This window comes from Desmodus rotundus, chromosome 1, assembly GCF_022682495.2.
Source record: "Desmodus rotundus isolate HL8 chromosome 1, HLdesRot8A.1, whole genome shotgun sequence".
NCBI classification, from domain to species: Eukaryota; Metazoa; Chordata; class Mammalia; order Chiroptera; family Phyllostomidae; genus Desmodus; species Desmodus rotundus.
Window position 1 is genome coordinate 119,397,633 of NC_071387.1, and position 18,647 is coordinate 119,416,279.

An 18,647-nucleotide genomic window follows, 5' to 3' on the forward strand; every position below is an offset into this window, starting at 1 on the left:
CACAATAAAATTTAACATTCAAGTCCTCCCTCACTTATTTCCTACCCGCGCTCACTCTCACACTGAAGCATAGCAGCACAGCAGGCTCCTGCAGTTCTCCGAATGCTCCCCAACCCGCGCCTTCGGGTACACTCCTTCCTGTGTTCAGGAGCCTGCACCGCTGTCTGTGGCAACCCCACTCCTCCAACACCCAGATCGAGCATCACCACCTCTAGGAAGCCACCCTGGACCCCTCACATATTGAAATCATGCCTGTCTTTCCCACTGCACTGGAAGCACATTAATTTCAGAACAGTGGCCCCAGAGCATGGTTTCCAAGGTAATATTTGACAGATGAATAAGTGATTGAATGAGGATAAGACACATATGAGCAAGGTAGAGTTTAAGGTGAAGGGCACATGTTCATTCTTTACTTATCTTCCATGTTATCATTTAATATGCATTTCATAAGTGACGCTTGGTGTGACATCTGGGGTCTCTGAGGGTAGGAGCTGTGCCTCCCATTATTGCCCTCTCCCCACATGGCCAGACACTGGGCTCTGGGGTACACCCATGACCCACCCCGCTGAATTATGCTGTGTGCACAAAAGTGCTCTGGACAGGAGTCAGGCCGCACCTTCCCTGCTACTTGTTCCCTGTAACCCCGAGCCAGTCCCTCCAGCAGGTGAGCCCTGGTTTTGCATCTGTCAAATGGGCACCACCAAAAAGGGTACGGGGAGGGGGGCGACAGCACCAATGCTTGTTCTATGGGACACTCAAGGTCCGGACAACTGGCAAGGGTGTGCTGTCTCTCATGCCAGGCCACCTCTGAGCTAGTTTTGGCCAGATTTTCCATAGATGGCTGGAACAGTGTCTCTAGCCTGTTTGCCAGCCAGCTAACCTGTGCCCACAGTCTGGGACAAGTGCCAGGCCCGGACATATTGGGCAGCAAGGGGCTGGCCCAGTTCCAGAGCAATACATTGGCAGCCCTGGGAAAGGGAAGATGGTGTGCTTGGCCTGAGGTCAAGAGGGTCTGGGCCAGGGCACAGAGGAGACAGCTGGGGGCGGGGGGAGTTGCTGTCTCAACAAGACGCCAGCAGGGACCAGAAAAGGAGCATCTGCTATTGACTAGCCCCCACCCACAGCCCCTCTACAGTATGGCTAAGATCTTCCCATTAGTGCCAGAGGGAGCTGGGTCCCAGCTTCTAGATAGGAAAGAGGATCTCAGGCTTGGAGCTGGGGCTCAGGGTTGGGGATGCAGGGATGAGGGAAGGGGAGGGGACTGTAACTTTGATCTCCCTTCCCCAAAGATAGAAGGGTTCCTGTATCCTGCTGGGAGTGGAAACTAAAGGAAAGGGGTGGTCACCCACCATCGGATTTGTGAACTGAGAAATACTTCTGGGGAAAGTGGGGGTCAGAGCCTGAGTCTAGGTGAAAGGATGGGGAAAGGGGTGTAGGGCGGGGACTCAAATGCCGGAACACTGCAGGAGGGTTTTTTTTTGGGGGGGGGGGGCGGTGCTGGAGGTTCCAAGCATTAAAAGCAAGGGGAGGGGGTCCAACCTCCAGCAAATCCCCGGGGAAGTGAGGGACTGGAGAGGGAGGCGGGGGGGGGGGGGGGGGGGGGGAAGATCTAGGGTCCAGAATGAGGCTGAGAGGCTGAGTCGAGGGAGGGTTGGAGCAAGGGAGGGGGTAGGGACTTTGAGACCCGATCTAGGCAGGGATCATGGGTCAAGACACAGGAGAATGAGATTCCAAGTATTCGACCCAACAGAGGTCCTCGTGGGAGGTGAGGGTAAGGAGCCCGAGTTGCAGATGCTACGCTAGGTCAGAGCCTGGCGGGGCGGGGCACACGCTGGGCGCGGCCGGGCTGGGGGCTGGGTCGGGGTCCCGGGGGCCGGGGCGGGGCCCGGCTAGCGCTGCGCAGCCGCAGGGAGGCCGCCGCGCATGCGGGACTCACAAGGCTGCAGCCGGCGCCGCGGCCACTCCCGGGAGCATGAAGGACCGAACCCAAGAGCTCCGCACGGTGAGTTCGGCCTCCGCGCGCCGCCTCTCGCCTCCCGTCCTGTGCGCTGGCCACTCCTCACCCCGCTCCTACGGTCACCCGGGCGGCAGCCCCTGCATCCTCGACCGGGACCCGAGAGAGCGGGGCGGAGCTGGGAACCCGGAGCCCGCAAAGGGTCCCACCCCTCCGACCCACTCGGGGTCACGGGCTGGCGTGAGTCGGCCCCGTTGGCCGGCGGGCTGGTGGGTAGAGTCTGGGGTCCTGGTTAAACTTTTGCGCTCCTCCTTGTTGCGAGGGGTGGCGGGTGGGGGTCGAAGGGGTATTGATTGGATATTGGTGGCAGGACAGAAGCCTGACCTCTCTTCCAGCCCGCTCAGCGAGTCCTGTCTTTCCCCACACGGTGCCTGATCACTGACCCTCCTGTCCCAGCTCTGGTATAAGCAGACAACGGGACCGCGGTGGGAAGGGGTCCGGAGGGGTCCCCTATCTAGAGCCCCGCTGCGGGATGCGCTGCGGAAACCGGGCGGTCGGGTGGGGCCGGGCTCCAGGGCGCGCGCTGGCTCACGGGGTGCCCCGCCTCCCCCATCACCTCCCATCACCTGTAGCTCCCATCACCTGTGGCTCCCCACCAGGTCGCGATTGGGATCCGCTGCCAGCCCGGGTGCGGGAGGGGTCAGACCCGCCCCCCAGTCCACCTTCATGGCCTGCGGGCAGCCCGGCACAGCATTTCGAGACCCTTCAGGGGTTCTGTGGTCCGATTCAGACCTAAACCTATTTCCCACCTGTGTCTCAGAGGCCCCTGGGGTGTGGCTCCGGCGGCTGGGTTTGGGGGGAGCAGGAGGATGCGCAAAGGAGGTTCTGAGTTAGAGCCCTCTCCCAGCCTTAACTGAGATCCCTGCCGCCAGCTCCTCACCTACAACCCTTTTCTCTCCCCCTGGCTTCTGCCTTTTAGCAAAGTTTGCACCTCTGCCCTTAGGGATTCCCAAGCCTGCCGGCCTGTGGGGTGGGAGTGGGGGGCGAGCAGTGAAGGAAATGAACCCTGCTTGTGAGGAGGGGGGGCCATCAATGCTCTAGACCAGGTTGAGTTTTGTCTGGTCCCGGAGCTGACCACCATGCTGGTAAGCCCTGCCTGCTGTGTTCTGGGGGAGCCTTAGCTCAGCGGCTCCCCAGAACCCTACCCTGCTGTCCACCTTGGACCAAGAAACCTAGGTCCCCTCATACGGAAAGTTTCAAGTGTCCTTTGGGCTTTTGATCCCATGGCTTGTCCTCCTGCCCAGAGGCTCCCTGTGTTTGTGCCTGGGTTTTCCCCAGTATACCAGTCTTGTCCCCTTGGTAACCTGAGGCTGGGACCTGTACATTCCTGCCTTCATTTCCCTCTTGCTCTGACTGCTAGCCCCCACCCTACTCAGCAGACCTGTGATATTCCTGACTAAGTGCCCAGCCCCCAGGGTAAACCCCAGGAGGTTTCAAAGGAAGAAGACAGTCCCTCACGTCCTATATGGAGTCGAAACACTTCCCTGCCAGCCCTTGCGCTTGCCCTCAAGTCCCCTGTGCTGCGTTGAGTCAGAAAGAGTAATCTTTGCATTGAATGGTCTTGTGGTGCCTCTGCTGATGTTTGGGCACCAGATGGGTCAGACAGGAGTATACGTGGGAACCAATGGTCAGAGGGAACATCGTCCTCTACGTATGACAGGGCCTCTGGCTCTGCTGAAGGGGAAACTGAGGCACAAGAGAGCAGGTGGCTTGCCTGGTAGATCAAGAGGGATGGTAGAAAGGGGCTTTACCTAGTCCTGAAGGCAGGCAGACTTAGGCCTGGCCAGGACTGGGCGACTCTCAGGAGAGCTTGAGTTGTAAGGAGCTTGCACCCAAGTCTGTTGGCTCTGGTTTGTGATTCTCTGACCCTGCCCCTCAGCCCCCTGTAGCCCAGGTGGGCGCTTAGACAGTAAGGCCTGTTTCTCTGTGAATCTTTCCTCTCCAGACTGAAGATTCCTCTCCAGACCCCAGCCCTCCGGTATTCTGAGCCCATGGAGGCTGCCATACTTATTGCTGGGGGCCTGCCCATTAGGGGTTTCTAGCAGCCTGGATGGGGTACTGGCAGGAACCCACAGTGAGGGGGGTGGAGTAGTTAGTCTGGGGCTGCCATCCCCACAAGTTTCCCTCTGGGCCTCAAGTTCCCATCTATAAAGTAGAGACAGGAAAACCTAGAACCCAGATCCTCAGGGCAACAGGTGTGGTCACAGGACTCCTAACTCTGACTCCATATTTGGGGGAGACCTTGAACCCCCAGAGCCAGAATTTTCAGACCAGAATCCTCAGGAACCAAGAGGCCAGTACTGGACAGAGGTGGTACTTGGAACAGCAAAATGCAGTACCCCCAACCTCCTCATCCCCCTTCCCCACCCAACCCCACCACATTTGGAAGGAAGGCCGGCAAAGGAAATTTATTTATAAAAGTCACACTAGGTGAAGGAGCTTGCTCATTTCCTCAGCACTCTGCAGGCTAGGTTCAGCCCTCCAGCCTTCTCCAGTTCCCTCCTCTCGAATGGAGAGGGAAGGGATCATCAGGGCCAGTGTGGGGCCTCACCACTGTAGGCAGCCTTCAGAGATCAGAAGCTCAACTGGAGGCTTAAGAAGGGCAAAGGCTAGGCCAGAGTCACAACCTGGGAGACTTTGGAGGCAAGGTACCCGGAAGCCCTGCCTGGCATGCAGTTGCCTCCTTCCCTCAATTCAGAGACCTCCCTGGTTTTCTTTCTGAGAACTTCTTGGAGCTGGTCCACCATCCCTGGGCCCAGCGCTGTGTTTATGTACATGCTGGGCTGTGTGGGGCACAAGGGACCTGCTGCAGCAGCCAGAGGACAGAGGGAGGAGGGAGAGTCAGGGTAGCCAGACCCCAGAAGAAGCCTTCCTGGAAGAAGAGGACTTAGGATGACTCAGGAGGAGGAATTTGATATGAATGGGAGGGGAAAGGTTGTCCAAAAGGAGGGGCCAGAGCGACAAAAGGCAGAGAGGTGGGAATGCCCAACAAGAGGATGGTGGGGTGGTCCTAACACTGATCTGGAGCAGGGCCCAGCCCACTGGGGCGGCCAGGGAGGGCCTGCGTGGGAAGTCCAGTCCCTCTTTGCCCACCAGTTTCCCTTTTCTCCCTCACTGCTAGGAAGAGACTGGGGGTCCCAGAGTAACACCAGGCAGGTTTGTGCTTTACTGTTTCTGTGCTCATTTCATCTGTACAATGCAGCCAGCAGGCTCTGCCTTGAGGAGTAGAAGAAATGGGGATGTAAGAATAGGCCCTTCTTTCCTCCCTCCAGTGATCTCCTTGGGGTTTCCCAAAAGAAACAATGGATTTGAGCACATTTTCATCTGGGATGCAGCTGGAATGGCCTTTAGGGACTATCTGGTCCAACCTCCTATCTTACAAGTTAGAAAACTGAGGTCCAGAAAGGATCAGGGGTTTATCCAAAGTCACACAGCATCTGGGGCAGAGCCCAGCCCCTGCCCATCACCTGAAGCTGCCATCCTGAGCTCCTCTGTGACCCCGCTAAGGGGCAGACCCTGCTGAGAGTGGGAATCCAATGGAGGAGGGAGAACACAGGATGGGGATCAGACTGGAGAGCCCTTTCCTGGAGACCCAGCTCGGCCTCTCACACACCCCACTCGGCTCTGGACCTCTGTCCTCTAATGCTATTGACTTTCATTAGTCATTAAAAAGATGAAGGGGGAAAAAATAGCCCTTGAGGCAGACAACAGCAACTCCTACTCAGTAGGAATGAATCAACCCTGCCGGCTGGCCTGCCGCCATCCCTGGGGACTGGCCTGCAGGCGCCTCTTGGAAGAATCAAGCTCTTGTTTCCAGGAAGGTGTCCTGGAATCCTGGAGCCTCTGCCAGGCGCGACCACCGGGACTGCCGAGCCTCCACTGGCAGAAAGCCTTAATGGGATCCTCTCCTTCTTGAAGGTTGCTGTGGTTGGGGCAGCACCCCCTCCCACCCCGCCCAGTTTTCATTCCTGCTTGCTCAGCCTGATGGTGCTGAGGCCAGGTTGAGACAGCCAGCATGTCAGAAAGGAGTTAGACCAGACCAGAGGTTCTCAATCTTGAGGGGCCTCACCATCCCCACCCCTATAAATTCTGATTTGATCTTTCTGAGGTAGGACCCTGGAAGCTCTTTTTTCAAATCCCCACAAGGATTGCTGGTGCTGGGCCGGGGTTGAGAACCATTGAAAGATGAACTGGAAACACTAGGACGAATCGAATGCTGTCTGGGTGTGGGGGGAGGAGGGAGAGCATGGGTGTCTCCCTCAAGTTTCTGACTTGAGCCCTTGGGAGCAGGGCCTCTAAGCAGGGGCTGTAGAGGAGGGTTCAGGAGAAAGAGACGGAGCCTCTTTGGCCAGGTGGCAGGCAGGATGCCCACAAGGTGGCTGGGTGGGTTGGTCCAGAGGACTTTTGAACCTTCAAGCTTGTAGTTGCCCCATGGCTCTAGCTGCCGCTTCCACGCGGGAGCCACCCAAGTGCCCAGTTCCACCCCAGCCCTCTTCCGGAGCTGTGACTACCACTCAGAGAGGGTTGGTGGATTCCCAAGGGAGTTGGGGCCCTAATCATTCAACAAATACCACTTCCTGTATGTGTATGATACTCACTCTGGCCCACCCAGGAGCGTGTCTGGACTGGGGGCAGGGGAGGTAGGGGTGCTGGGTTTCTACATCCTTGTCATTTATTCGGTGTCCATCAGTGAGAACTGACTAGTGTCTTAGTTAATCTGGGGGACATCTCTAGAAAGACGCTGTTCCAGGGCTCTGGCCTAGATGTGGGTGAGGTTGCAGGGCGCAACGGACTCCTGAGCCATCAGGTTCTCACAAACTAAAACAAGGATCAGGACAAATGAAGAAATGAAACAAAAAAGTTCCTTCACTTGAGCCCAAAATCTAACCAAGAAGACAGTGATAGAGAAGGACTTGAAGCTTTCCTTGGTGGGAAGTGCTATAGCGTCAGGTAATTTATGAGATCTCTGGCTGCATTAACAGAGGTAGAATATGTAGAAAGAGGGAGGGGATGGGCCAGCTCTTTGGCACTGCTCAGACCACAATCAGCAACAGATTGCCTTTGTATCCTGTACTATAGGGGTAGACAGAGGCTACACTGAACAAGTTATGGGCAGGAGCTACAATTTAGGGCCCCTGGGAAGGATATGAAGGGGAGGGAATGGCCAACTTAAAAACTCAAGTAGGGTGTGGATGCTGCCTTCAGATTTCTGGCAGGGCCAGCCAGGGGAGAAGGCACCAACAGGTTCTTTATGGCCTGGGGCCAAACCACAGGAAAGGGTGGGACTTTCTAGCAATTGGGGCTGCCCAAGATGGGCAGAGCTGCGTGGGTAAGCTAATGAGCTCACCATCACAGGAGGTATGCAAGCTGAGACTGGAAGCAGGGGCCAAAGAGACTTTTCAGGTCCCTTAGGGCTTGAGAGTCTGTGACTGTGGCTCCATTAGGGGTGTGAATAGGATGTGGGGAACCAGAGGAGCGAGACACCCAAGGGAGCTGGGGAAGAGTTCTGGAAGGAGGTGGCATCTAAGGATGAGAATGTCAGTGTCATGGAATCAGCATCCCAGGCAGAGGGAACGGCATGGGAAAGCAAGGAGGACAGTGGATGGATTGTAGAGGTAGGGATCAGATTCGCTCCCCTTGGAGCATCCCCTCAGGGTTTTGCTTGGAGCCCCAGCTGGTTTGACCAAAGCTGCGAGGTCAGGCGCTGAGCTCTCCCGTTGTCTTTGGGGCCGATCGGAATGCCCCAACCTGGGTGCCCCAGTCAGACCCCAGCCCCGGGTGTCCTGTTCCCAGCTCTACCCTCGCAGATGGAGAGCCTGGAAGAGGGCTTTCTTGCCAACCTTCTGAGGGAGCCTCTGGTCCTCTAGGGACCTGTGGAGGTAGCAGGTCAGAGCTGGCTGGACACCTGGAGAAGATACGTCATTGTTTTACAGATGGGCAAGCTGAGGCCCAGAGGGACGCCAGCCCAGACCCCAGGGGTCTCTGGCAGTGACCAGAGTCTCTGATCTCTGGTGACTCCAGTGCCCTTGTTTTAGGCCCTAGCGGGTCACAACTCTTTCTGGGAAGAGAGCTGGGAAATTCTTCTGCCCCTCTGAGTGCACCCCTGTTCTCCTCTGGGCACTGGGACGGAGCAGGCAGGGCTCTGAATGGCAAGAGCTCCTAGGATCAGATGCCAACCTGGCAAGCTGCCCAGGAAAGGGAACTGGGCTCCTTCCAGGTTATACTCTGCCTCAGTTTCCCTAGGGAGTGCTCCTCTAGTTCAGCTCCCAGGTGGGGCGTGGTCTTAAAGTGTGGAAATGGCTCCTAGATTTCCTGCGCCTATGAGTGGGCTTGGGAGAGGGAGGGGGGCCACCTGGTAGCAGCTGCAGGCACTTATGGGCGCCAGGATTTATTTTAGCTGCTGGGGGAGGAGGTGTGATCTCTGGATGAGAGGGGCCCCCGAAGCTGTCTCCATAAAGCTCCTAGCCCAGCCCCACTTTGGTGGGATAGTGGGACCCTGAGAGCCCCGGTCACAGCCCTTCACAACATGTTGTGCTTCCCCACCCGTCCTCAGCACTCCCTCCCTGCAGCCAAGTGTCACTGTCCCCATTTGTAGAGGAGCAAATAGACCCACAGGGTAAGTCCCTTAGCTTCCCTCTCTCCTCAGCCTCTGCCTGCCTCTCTCCTGGGCCCTGACGAAAGAGAGCGAGGAGGTGAGGGCCAGTGCCTAGCCAGGTAGTACCTCCTTCCCTCGGGCACTGAGAAATGAGGACGCGTGAGAACCCGCCTGAGAACCCCAGTCTGACAGGGACAGTCCTGCCCTGGGTACCCTGGCCTTAGCTGTGGAGAGCACCTTGGTCTTGCCAGTCGAGTGGGCGGGCCCTGGCCAAGTCAAGGTATGGGGTGGACAGTAATGAGCATGGCCAGCATGCTGGGAAGTCAGTGGGGGGCACCCCCCACACGCAGTGATAAGGGTGGTTTTTGTAAAGCCGCTCCTGGAGCAGCAGGGCGGGGCCTGCACCTGTAGCTGGGGCCGAAGGCAGGCCCCGAGCCAGGCCGCAGCATGACTGGCCTCTTGTGCCTGCTGGGCCCAGCTCTAGGCCTGGAAAGAAAGAGGGTCACCTCCCCATGTCAAGACTGACCAGGAAAGAGAGTAGCCTGAGAGGACCGAGTGGTAAAGCTGGCACCTGGGAGATCCCCGAACAGGCAGTCCGTCTCTTGGGCCTGTCTGGGGTGCTGTAGGGATGGCCTTGGTCTGAGCCATCAGGCCTTTCGGGAGGGAGGCGTCAGCATGCCCAGGCCCTGCACAGCCTAGGCCGGGCCCTCCAGGGCCCTCCGGTAAAGAGAGCTTGGGAAGTCCTAGCCATGAGAGTAGACAGCTCTGGCTCCCAGGTGGCCTGTCTCAGGTGAGGTTTTCTGTGTTGGGGTCGATGGCCTGGAGGCCAAGCCCTGAGGTTTTCTTGCTCAGCCAATGGCAGGGCCTCCCAAGTGGCACCCTAGAATGAGGGTGGTTCTGGGAGGACCCCAGTTTTGTGGGGAAGGGCAGGCAGCTGGGCAGGGAGGGGAGGGGGTCCATGGCCTGGAGATGGAGGCTTGGCCCTGTCACCAACTTGACAAGCAAAGCCCCTCTCCTTATGCTGGGTCACCAGGGATCTTTCAGGTCTCACCGTGGTTGTCCCTGCCCTGGAGCTGCAGCCTCCAAGTCTGCCATGTGTGGATGCCCGGCAGTTCAGGGTCCCAGGTCCCGTGATCCTGCTGCAGGTACGCTCATGTGTACACACCCCTGTGCAGGCCAAGGACAGCGATGATGACGATGATGTCACTGTCACCGTGGACCGAGACCGCTTCATGGATGAGTTCTTCGAACAGGTGGGAGCCAGCACACCCATACACTGGCAGGCCCCAGGTGACCACACTCAGCTCTGAGCCAAGCCCTATGCCTTACACCCCTGTTCCTGGCTCAGCAGCCTTCAGGCACCAATTAAGGAACCTATTTTGAGGGTAAATAGTCTGAAGCTCAGAGGGGAGCAAAGTTTAGGGTTGGACCAGCCCACTCCTCCTCACCCTGGTCTAGAAGGTACTTGGAGCAGCCACCTCCCCACCACCAGTGGAAGCCTGGCCCTGAGCCTGATCTCTGGCCCCACGCCATGGATAAGCCATGGGCCCAAGAAGCCTTGACCCTGGATTTTCTCCTAATCACCTGGCCTTGGCCCACAGGTCGAGGAGATCCGAGGCTTCATTGACAAGATCTCAGAGAATGTGGAGGAGGTGAAGCGGAAGCACAGCGCCATCCTGGCCTCCCCCAACCCTGATGAGAGTGAGTGTGTAGGTGTAAGGGGTGGGTTTCGGGCCTTGTAGGCCTCCAGGAAGGTGCTGCTGCCCAGGAAGGGCACCTGGGCCCAGCCAGGGTGGGGAGGTGGTCAGTGCCCAGTATCACATGCTGGACCCAGGTCTCCCATTGTGGTAGGAGGGGTATCCCTCCTTGGGCCTGGGTGGGATCAGGCAGCCAGCCAGCCTCCCCTCCTTAGGTAAATGCTTTTTTTCCTAAGGCCCTGGGCTGGCTGCAGCCCTGGGATTCTGGGAGGAAGGCAAGGTGGGAGGGAGCCACCTCTGAAGAATAGGAGGCTTCTCGGCTTGGCCCCTCCCTTTCCCTTGCTTCCCTGGGGAGCAGATGGCAGCTCTGAAGCAACAACGCTGTAGGAGGGCAAGCTGGCCAAGCAGGCAGAGCTTCCGGAAAGAGCTGGCAGCCTTGACACCTGGCCACTGGTACGCTGGTGCTGGGCATTCTCAGGGCTCCAGGAAGTCACCTCCCTGCACACAGGGAGCCTGTAGACACATCTCCCTGACCCGGCTGTCACAATTCCTGTTGAGGTGTTGGTTACTACACTATTATGTGCCAGGCTGACAAGGTGCAAACCAGAGACCCCCTCCCCTGGAGGGGGCAGTGGCAGGAGCCAGGGCTCACAGCCCACCACCCAGGCACTCAGGACTTGCTTTTAGTTTCATTTCCAGCGCTGCCTCCCTGTCCATGACCCCTTACCCCCAGGCCCCCAGGCATCCTTAAGCACCAGAAAAATACCTCTCCACAGCGCCACAGTGTGCCTGAACCCAAGGCCAATGCCATACCACCAAGCCCAGTGCCAGGCCCTTGGGAGGCAAAATGAGTCAACTGGGAGCCTGGGTGACTGTCCCAGAAAGGGGTAGAAGAGAGGGAGGGAACCACCCAAAGCAGGGCATACATCTGTAAGTCCAGTGCAGTGGCCATGCTTCGCCTCTTCCCCCAGAGGCTCATCTGGGACAGCAGCATGACATGGTTTGTCAGTGTGCCCCTGTGTATCCGGGTCAGTGTGTGTCCATGGTGGGTGGGTCGAAGGGGGCTGATTGTGGGGCAGGACCTATAAAGAGCTGCGAAGCTGGCCTCTCATGTGCTGGAAGGTGGGGTGGCATGGGGTGATGCTCTGCCTATCTCCCCCACCAGACTCCCTTGTGCCGCTTTGGCACTTCTTCCCATGTCGCACAGTCAGCAGCAGCCAGTTCAGAACTGCCACCTGTGAGCGCAGCAGTCAGGAGGTCGCTGATACGGGCTGAGTGAAGAGTTCTAGGGCAAAGGCAGGCAGAGTTAAGGAGGAGTCACAAGGAAAGATGGCAGTGAATGGGGGGACTTTCCTGGGCTGAGGCTTGCTCTGCCTTCTCTGGGGGCAGCCATCCGGGCTGGGCTATTTTGGGTCTGTGCTAAAAAGGCTGAGACGTTAGAGAGGCTGGTGCCCAAGTTTTCTTTGTTCATATGAAAGAGGCTTCCCTCCTCCACTCCTCAAAGCCCCTACTCGGCCTCACTCATTTTCTACTTGGGAGGGGCCCCACCTGATCCTCCACTGTAAACACCCCTCCCCAATCCTTTATAGACCCTTCTAGAAGAAACCCCAGCCCTGGAAGCAAGCAGAGGGTGGATGAGAAAGGTTGCAACCTGGAGCTCAGTTGTAGTTTCTCCAGAAAGTGGAGTTGGGGGGCCGCCAGGACTTATTGCTCCACCCAGCCAGCACCTGAGGGAAGCAGCCATCTTGCCCTCTTTGCCAACTAACCCCTCACAGGGAGTGCGGCAAGCTGGGCACCCTCCTGACTTCTGCCAGCTTTAGGGAGATCATTCCAGTTGGAACAAGGCCCAGAAACACCAGCTATCGCCCCTCCCTCAACCTCTCCCTCTCATAGACCCTCTGACTGCTACCTCCAGGGGGCCCACCTCTTTGAAGCTCTTCCCCACCCAGGCCACCAGGTGCCTCCTGGCCCTATCCAGCCAGTGGGCACTCAGCTGTTGGTTCCCACTGAGCTCAGCACCTGGGGAGGGGGGTTTGTGAGCAGAACAAGGTCTGCCACCTGGCCCCCCCCTGCCCCCTTGTCCAAGGTGCCTTGATGTAGGGACTGGCTTCTGCCTCCCTGGTCCCTGGTCCTGCTAGCCCACTGGTGGGTCACCAGGTAAGGCTAGGTGAGCCCACACCCCCCACCTTTGATTCAGGCAAGTATCAAGTAAATGCTCCCCAGTGCCAACTGCAGCATCACCAGCTGCTCCACAATTTATTTCTGCCTTAAATTTAGACCCATCTGTTATCTGCAGGGGTGGGGGAGCCAGGGAAAGAAGGGAGGCTCCTTAGAAGGCAGCACAGGAGGGGGTGAGACTGCAGCTGGTGTGGCCCTGGCTCAGGATTGGAGGGGCAGACAGAGCCTTAGCCAAGAAAGAGAGGAAAGCCAGGTCCCAGGGTTTGTCCAGAGCCCCCAATTGGCAGGCCCCCTGTGCAGGAGGCTGAGCCTGGACACTGGCATGGGGGAACCCAGGGTATCTACCCCCACCCTTCTGCCCCCCCAGAGACGAAGGAGGAGCTGGAAGAACTCATGTCCGACATAAAGAAGACAGCAAACAAAGTGCGCTCCAAGTTGAAGAGTGAGTCTGGGCTCCAGCCTTGTTTAAGGTGGGGGGCATTCTAGGCGTGTCTCCTCCATGCAGCCCACGGGGTTTCTTCAACTTAGAGGGGGAACATTGAGCCTTGCTTTCCTTTATGAGGCTGCCATCTTGTGCCATTCATTCAATGGCTATGTTGCAGGCCTGTTTGTGCCAGGCCCTGGGCTGGCCCTTGGGACGTGTGCCTGAGGCTTCATCCAGGGAGTGCTCCACTCTGGGCACTGTCCTCCACTTCACACCTGAGAGGAGTGGCCAGCACTGCCTGGTTCCACACGCAGCCTCCATGCGCTTGGGTGGGCACAGACGTGCATGCCCGGAATGCGCAGGCCTAGGGCCTGTGTGCCCTGTAGGTTGCAACCACCTGACCCTCCCCACTCGGGCATGGCCTCATGTTGGTTGTACAGCCTTCCTCAGCACCAGAGACAGCATGGGCCTGAGCCGCCAGGCCCAACACATAGTAGGTGCTCACAAGTGGGGATACATATGTGTACCCACCTACACATGCATCATGCCTAGAAGGGCCCCTGTTGGCTCCTCCTCCATCAGTGCCTGGCCCTCCCTTTTCCTTCCTTTTCCATGTGACTCCACTTATAGGCCACACAAGTCTCCCCAGGGAGTTCCTAAGCCAGATCCTGGGCGTGTGGGTTGGGGGTCAGTGGTGAATGGGGGGCAGATTATGGCTCAGCAGCTATCTGCTCCCCCAGGCATCGAGCAGAGCATCGAGCAGGAGGAAGGCCTGAACCGCTCGTCCGCTGACCTGAGGATCCGGAAGACGCAGGTGCGGGCTGGGCCTCTGGGGTGGGCACCTGGCCTCTGAAGCTCTTTGGCCATGTGGGACTGGGCCTGACACCTGAACTCCCATCTCGGACCCCCAGCACTCCACACTGTCCCGGAAATTTGTGGAGGTCATGTCTGAGTACAATGCGACACAATCTGACTACAGGGAGCGCTGCAAGGGCCGAATCCAGAGGCAGCTGGAGATCAGTAAGCTGAGGGGGTGGGGCAGGGCCTGAGCTCTCTGGCAGGGCTGCTGCTGAACTCCCTGGGGAGGGTTGCACTCAATGTGACTCCTGTCTGCAGCTGGCCGGACCACGACCAGCGAGGAGCTGGAGGACATGCTGGAGAGTGGGAACCCGGCTATCTTTGCCTCTGGGGTGAGTATGGACCCCACCGGTATCCCTCCTACCGGGACCCCTCCCGATATGACCCCGGAGTGCTTGAAGTGGACAGTATTTGGACACAGCCACCTTATGAGGCAGATTTTAGAGAAGGGTGAGTCTTAGAGGAGGGGACCAGGTTGAGGTCACATAAATGTTAGTGGCAAAGGTCTCCTGGTTCCTCAGTGGATCCACTTCCTTGCCACGCCTGCCTATTCCCTACTGGCTTGGGCCTCCTCCCACCATTCTCAGGACCTTTTTCCCCTCCTGGAGGGCATGGTGCTCTTGGCCATCTCTAAATTCAAGTGAAGCTGTGTGCTCTGCTGAGCAGGGAGCTTCCTGAAGGTGGCGGCATACAGGTGAAGAGGCAGTTTGGGGGTATGGGTTCTGGGAGGAGAAAGTAGGGGACAGCTATATTCAGTACAGGAGGAGCGGGGACTGGAGAAAGGCGGTGTAACGCCCAGGCCAATTGGGCAGTCTTCTCGGGCTCGGCACCACACTGGCGATAAGAGCTCTCACTTGGCAGTCACCGTGCACAAGCGCAGGTAGGGAGTGGTAATGGACCCATATGACAGGTAGAAAATCGAGTCTCAGAGAAGTTAGGTGACAGCTAGTAAAAGCCGAGCAGAAAGTGGGGGAGGGCCGCAGCTAAGGAGGAAGCCTCAGGCTCTCCTTCCAGAACCTTCTGCTCACGCCACTGCCCATCCCAGCTGCTTTTGCAGTTGGCCTCCTGTTTTCTTGGTCCCCACCCCCTTTGGCAAACACCTGGGTCCCAGCCCACTGCTCCTGTCCCTAGATCATCATGGACTCCAGCATTTCGAAGCAGGCCCTCAGCGAGATTGAGACTCGGCACAGTGAGATCATTAAGCTGGAGAACAGCATCCGTGAGCTGCATGACATGTTCATGGACATGGCCATGCTTGTGGAGAGCCAGGTGAGTGCCCAGAGCCCCACTGCTCTGTCCCCCATCCCACAGCAGCACCCGAGCTGCACTAACTCCCACCCTTTCTGCCCAACACGCTGCCCTGCCTGGGAGGGACCGAGTCTGCAGGTAACTAACCACCTGCTATTGAAATTGCCTCCAGGGCCTCACCCTCTTAAAGTCCCCTCTGCATGACTCTGCTTGGCCCTCCAGGATCCCAGGCCCTGCATGGCCCTACCCACCTTTTCCACCTTATCCACCAGCTGTTTGTCATGTAGGCATGGTGGATGGGCATTTTTCTAGGACAGCTGAGAGCCTGCTTCCTGGAGCTGATGCCTGTTGGATGAAGGGCAGCCTAAATAAATGACAGCTGTCATTCCAGTTGTGCCCAGTACTCAGGAAATGTTAGAAGGCAGCGTGGAGATAGAGCAGTAGTTCTCAAACTTGAAAGTACCCACGAATCACTTAGAGGGCTTTCCTTGTAAGTCTCCCTGTTCTAATTCCCAGTCCCAGAGATGAGTAGGTTGGGGTAGGAGTTTGCATTTCTAACATGCTAAAGGGTGATGCTGACGTTACTAGTTCAAGGGTCACACTTGAAGTACCACTTTGATACAGTCACTGTGAAGGCCATTTGGATGGGGTGGCTAGAGAAGGCCTCTCTGAGGAGGCAGTGTTTGAGCTCTAGAGACATCACAGAGGAAGAACGAAGAGCTGGCCGAGACAGAGGGACCAGCAACACCATGGTCCTGACATATTTGAGGAGCAGAAAGGAGGTCCACGTGGCTGGAGCCCAGGGGCAGTTGGAGATGAGGTAGACGGGGGCCTTGGCAGGTGGAGTCTCTTCTAGACTGGAGGGTCTTAAGTGTGGGAGTGGTGTGACCCACCCATCAGGAAGCAGGGAGCTCCTAAGCATGCTGCTGCTGCCACCTGGGTGAGAAATTATGGTGACACGGACACCCATGGGAGTGGTGGACTTGGAGAGCTGTCAGTTGTCAGCACTGTGCTGCTGGGAGTTTTGGGCAGTGTCACGGTTGGAGTGGCCTCTGCAGGTTGCATGGGACCAGATTGCAGGGCCCAAGAGGGCTGTGGGGCTGGGCAGGGGGAGAGGGTGTTATTAATCACTGAAGATGAAATACATCATGCCTGCGGGGGATGAAATTGGGGACTCACTATGGTCACCTTGTGAGCTATGGCCACACTCCAGCCCATCCACTCCTAACCCTACCTTCCTCTGCCTGGCACTGTCCTCTGCACCAGGCACCAGGGTCAGGGCCCCAGCTGAGCATTCTTTGCATGGTCCACATGCCCTTGGCTGAGACTGCATGGCCAGTTCCCTCCCCAGGATGGCTGCTCTGTGGGGAGAGGCGGGAGCTGCCAGGGGTGTCTGGCCTGCAGGGCACAGGTGAGAAGCTGAACCTCATTCTCCTCACACCCCGTTTCTCTCTCTAACCTCAGGGTACTTTCCTGAAGTCCTGCCCTAAGCCCCCTGCAGACCCTGAGGAGGGCCCTCTGGAGCTCGAGTGCTCCTGGCCCCACAGGGGGAGATGATTGACAGGATCGAGTACAACGTGGAGCACTCCGTGGACTACGTGGAAAGAGCCGTGTCTGACACCAAGAAGGCCGTCAAGTACCAGAGCAAGGCACGCCGGGTCAGTAGCCCCAACTCTGTCCAACCACGTTTCCCACATACCCATCGGTGATCACAGATCCCTCCCCGCTCTGCCTCTATCCCACCCCTCCCAAGTCTGCAGTGCCTCACTGTAACCGTCTGGGCCCATTCCAGGCCGTCACCTTCCCCACAGTTAACCCCCGAGACTTTCCAGCCCTCAACTGTCATTACAGCCCCAGACAGGCCTGAGAGACTACCCATTCAGGGCTCTGCCAGGTGGCAGCTTTACCCACTCAGTCCTCTCAGGATACTCTAAAGTCCCAGTCCCCTCAAAGCTCTGCCCAGCCACAGCTGCTCCCATGCTCTGACTGAGGCTTTTCCTTCCTGCTTCTCTGGTTCAGAAGAAGATCATGATCATCATCTGCTGTGTGGTCCTGGGCATTGTCATTGCCTCCATCTTTGGAGGTATCTTTGGATAGAAACTACCCCACCTGCCACTCCACTCTGGATGGCCCACCCTAAGGAAGCCCCCTGGCTGCTGACGCCCTTCGGCTCGGAACCTCTCCTTCCCACCCCATAACCGCTCCTTTCCGTCATGGGGCCCTCCATACCCACCCCGCCCTGAGCCGTCGTGTGCATGATCTTTGTAACGGTGTGCGTCTGTACAAGAGAGGTAGAGGGGAGCCAGGCTGGAAACAGCCAGTGGGGTGGGGACAGGTCAGCAAGGGACAGACTCAGGCCCTGGCCCAGGCTGCCTCCCCCTTCCTCTGCATCCAGTAATTCCACTCTTAACCTGGGGTCTGCCCTCTCTGGGTGTGAAGACTCTCTGAACCCTAACCTCGCCTCCTACTGACACACCCATCTGCCCTGTCTTCTCCAGCTGTCCCCCTAAACCCAGCCCCCTAAGGGGTGGGGACCAGCTGGCCACATGGTGCTGCTTTTCAGGTTAGGGGAGGGGTGGCCCTGAGAGACAGCCCAGCTCTAAGCCTCTTAACAGCCAGTCACTGCCAGGGAGGCTCAGGGTGCTGTGGCCAGGTGGCTTCTGGCCATGTCAAGACCAGGCTCCCTCCCCTACCTAGGGGCAGAGTCCAACAGGTCTTCGGCTGCCTCAACTTCCCTTCCCACATTCCTAGAGCACCAGGAGCAATCTGGGCTCTGCCTGACCCCAGATAACATCCTGGAAGAGGCTGGCTGGTGCCTAGTCTCCAGCCACCCTTGGAGCTAGAGAGGCAGAGCAGGCCCCCGTCAGGCCAAGCCCACAGCCTGGGCCAGCCGTTCTCCTCAGCAGGCCGTAGTTAGGTCCTCAAGCCATTGTGTTGCATGTTTGGGACAGTGGTCCCTGCTCTTGTGCTCTGGGAAGTCCAAGTGTCACTTCAGGCCTGCAATCACAGCCTCCCCTTGCTTGTCCCCCACTGATGTGCCACGTGAGTGTCAGGTGTCTTGGATGCAGTATTCAGCAGCTAGCCAGGGAGGGGTACCTCCCTCCCCACCATCTCGGGGGCTTTTCAAGTCAGAAACATGCCCCCACTTCAAGACCCTTCTCTTCCTCGTCGACAGGCAAGGAGTGTGCATGCAAGTGCATGCGGTAGGGAGTGGGGCCAAGTCTGAGCCCCACTTCTCTCAGCTTTGCTCCTGCCCAGTGACTGTGACCACTGTCCGTGTTGCCTTCTTTAATGACTTCCCTGCCCTCCTTCACCCCTTCACCAAAGGTCTTGGTACAACCAGCTGCCCATTTTGTGAAATTTTTATGTAGAATAAACATTTGTATCTGTACTGTGCCTCTGTTCTAGATGTCTATTACAATGTCATGGCCTTAGGACTTGGGGGTGAGTGTGACAATATGGGGAAAGGGTTTAGAAGCAAAGGATCCCAGCCTTCTCCTCTCAGACCTTCTGGCCCCTCCACTGCAGCCTGAATGTCTCAGCTCCTGCTCGGCATCTGATGTCTGTTCTGTATCGAGGGCCAAGATCTCCCCACTTTTTTCAAGTCACTGGCAGCCAGTGGATGCTCCGTTA

General features: G+C 57.6%; 1 protein-coding gene across 3 annotated transcripts; it reads left to right on the plus strand.

Moving 5' to 3' along the window:
- Positions 1 to 1,939: 1,939 nt before the first annotated feature.
- On the plus strand, positions 1,940 to 18,452 carry STX1A (syntaxin 1A). Of its 3 annotated transcripts, XM_024571469.4 has the most exons (10): positions 1,940 to 2,002; positions 9,785 to 9,862; positions 10,211 to 10,310; positions 12,852 to 12,926; positions 13,649 to 13,722; positions 13,820 to 13,928; positions 14,025 to 14,098; positions 14,898 to 15,035; positions 16,562 to 16,672; positions 17,034 to 18,452. In XM_024571469.4, exons 1-10 carry the CDS (start codon positions 1,973 to 1,975, stop codon positions 17,109 to 17,111), a joined length of 867 nt encoding a protein of 288 aa, XP_024427237.1. In that variant the 5' UTR covers positions 1,940 to 1,972; the 3' UTR covers positions 17,112 to 18,452. The 3 variants fall into 3 exon arrangements, with proteins under 3 accessions (XP_024427237.1, XP_071075247.1, XP_045060563.2); XM_071219146.1 differs by lacking the exon at positions 17,034 to 18,452 and having other exon boundaries at positions 14,898 to 15,152; positions 16,479 to 16,653; XM_045204628.2 differs by lacking the exon at positions 17,034 to 18,452 and having other exon boundaries at positions 16,479 to 16,653.
- The last annotated feature ends 195 nt before the right edge of the window (positions 18,453 to 18,647 follow it).

Bases quoted from the DNA above. Each gene is read 5' to 3' on its own strand.
- STX1A (XM_071219146.1), top strand. From the start codon at position 1,973: ATGAAGGACCGAACCCAAGAGCTCCGCACG. The intron at 12,927-13,648 runs GTGAGTCTGGGC...CTGCTCCCCCAG, and splicing joins AGTGCGCTCCAAGTTGAAGA to GCATCGAGCAGAGCATCGAG. The intron at 13,929-14,024 runs GTAAGCTGAGGG...TCCTGTCTGCAG, and splicing joins CCAGAGGCAGCTGGAGATCA to CTGGCCGGACCACGACCAGC.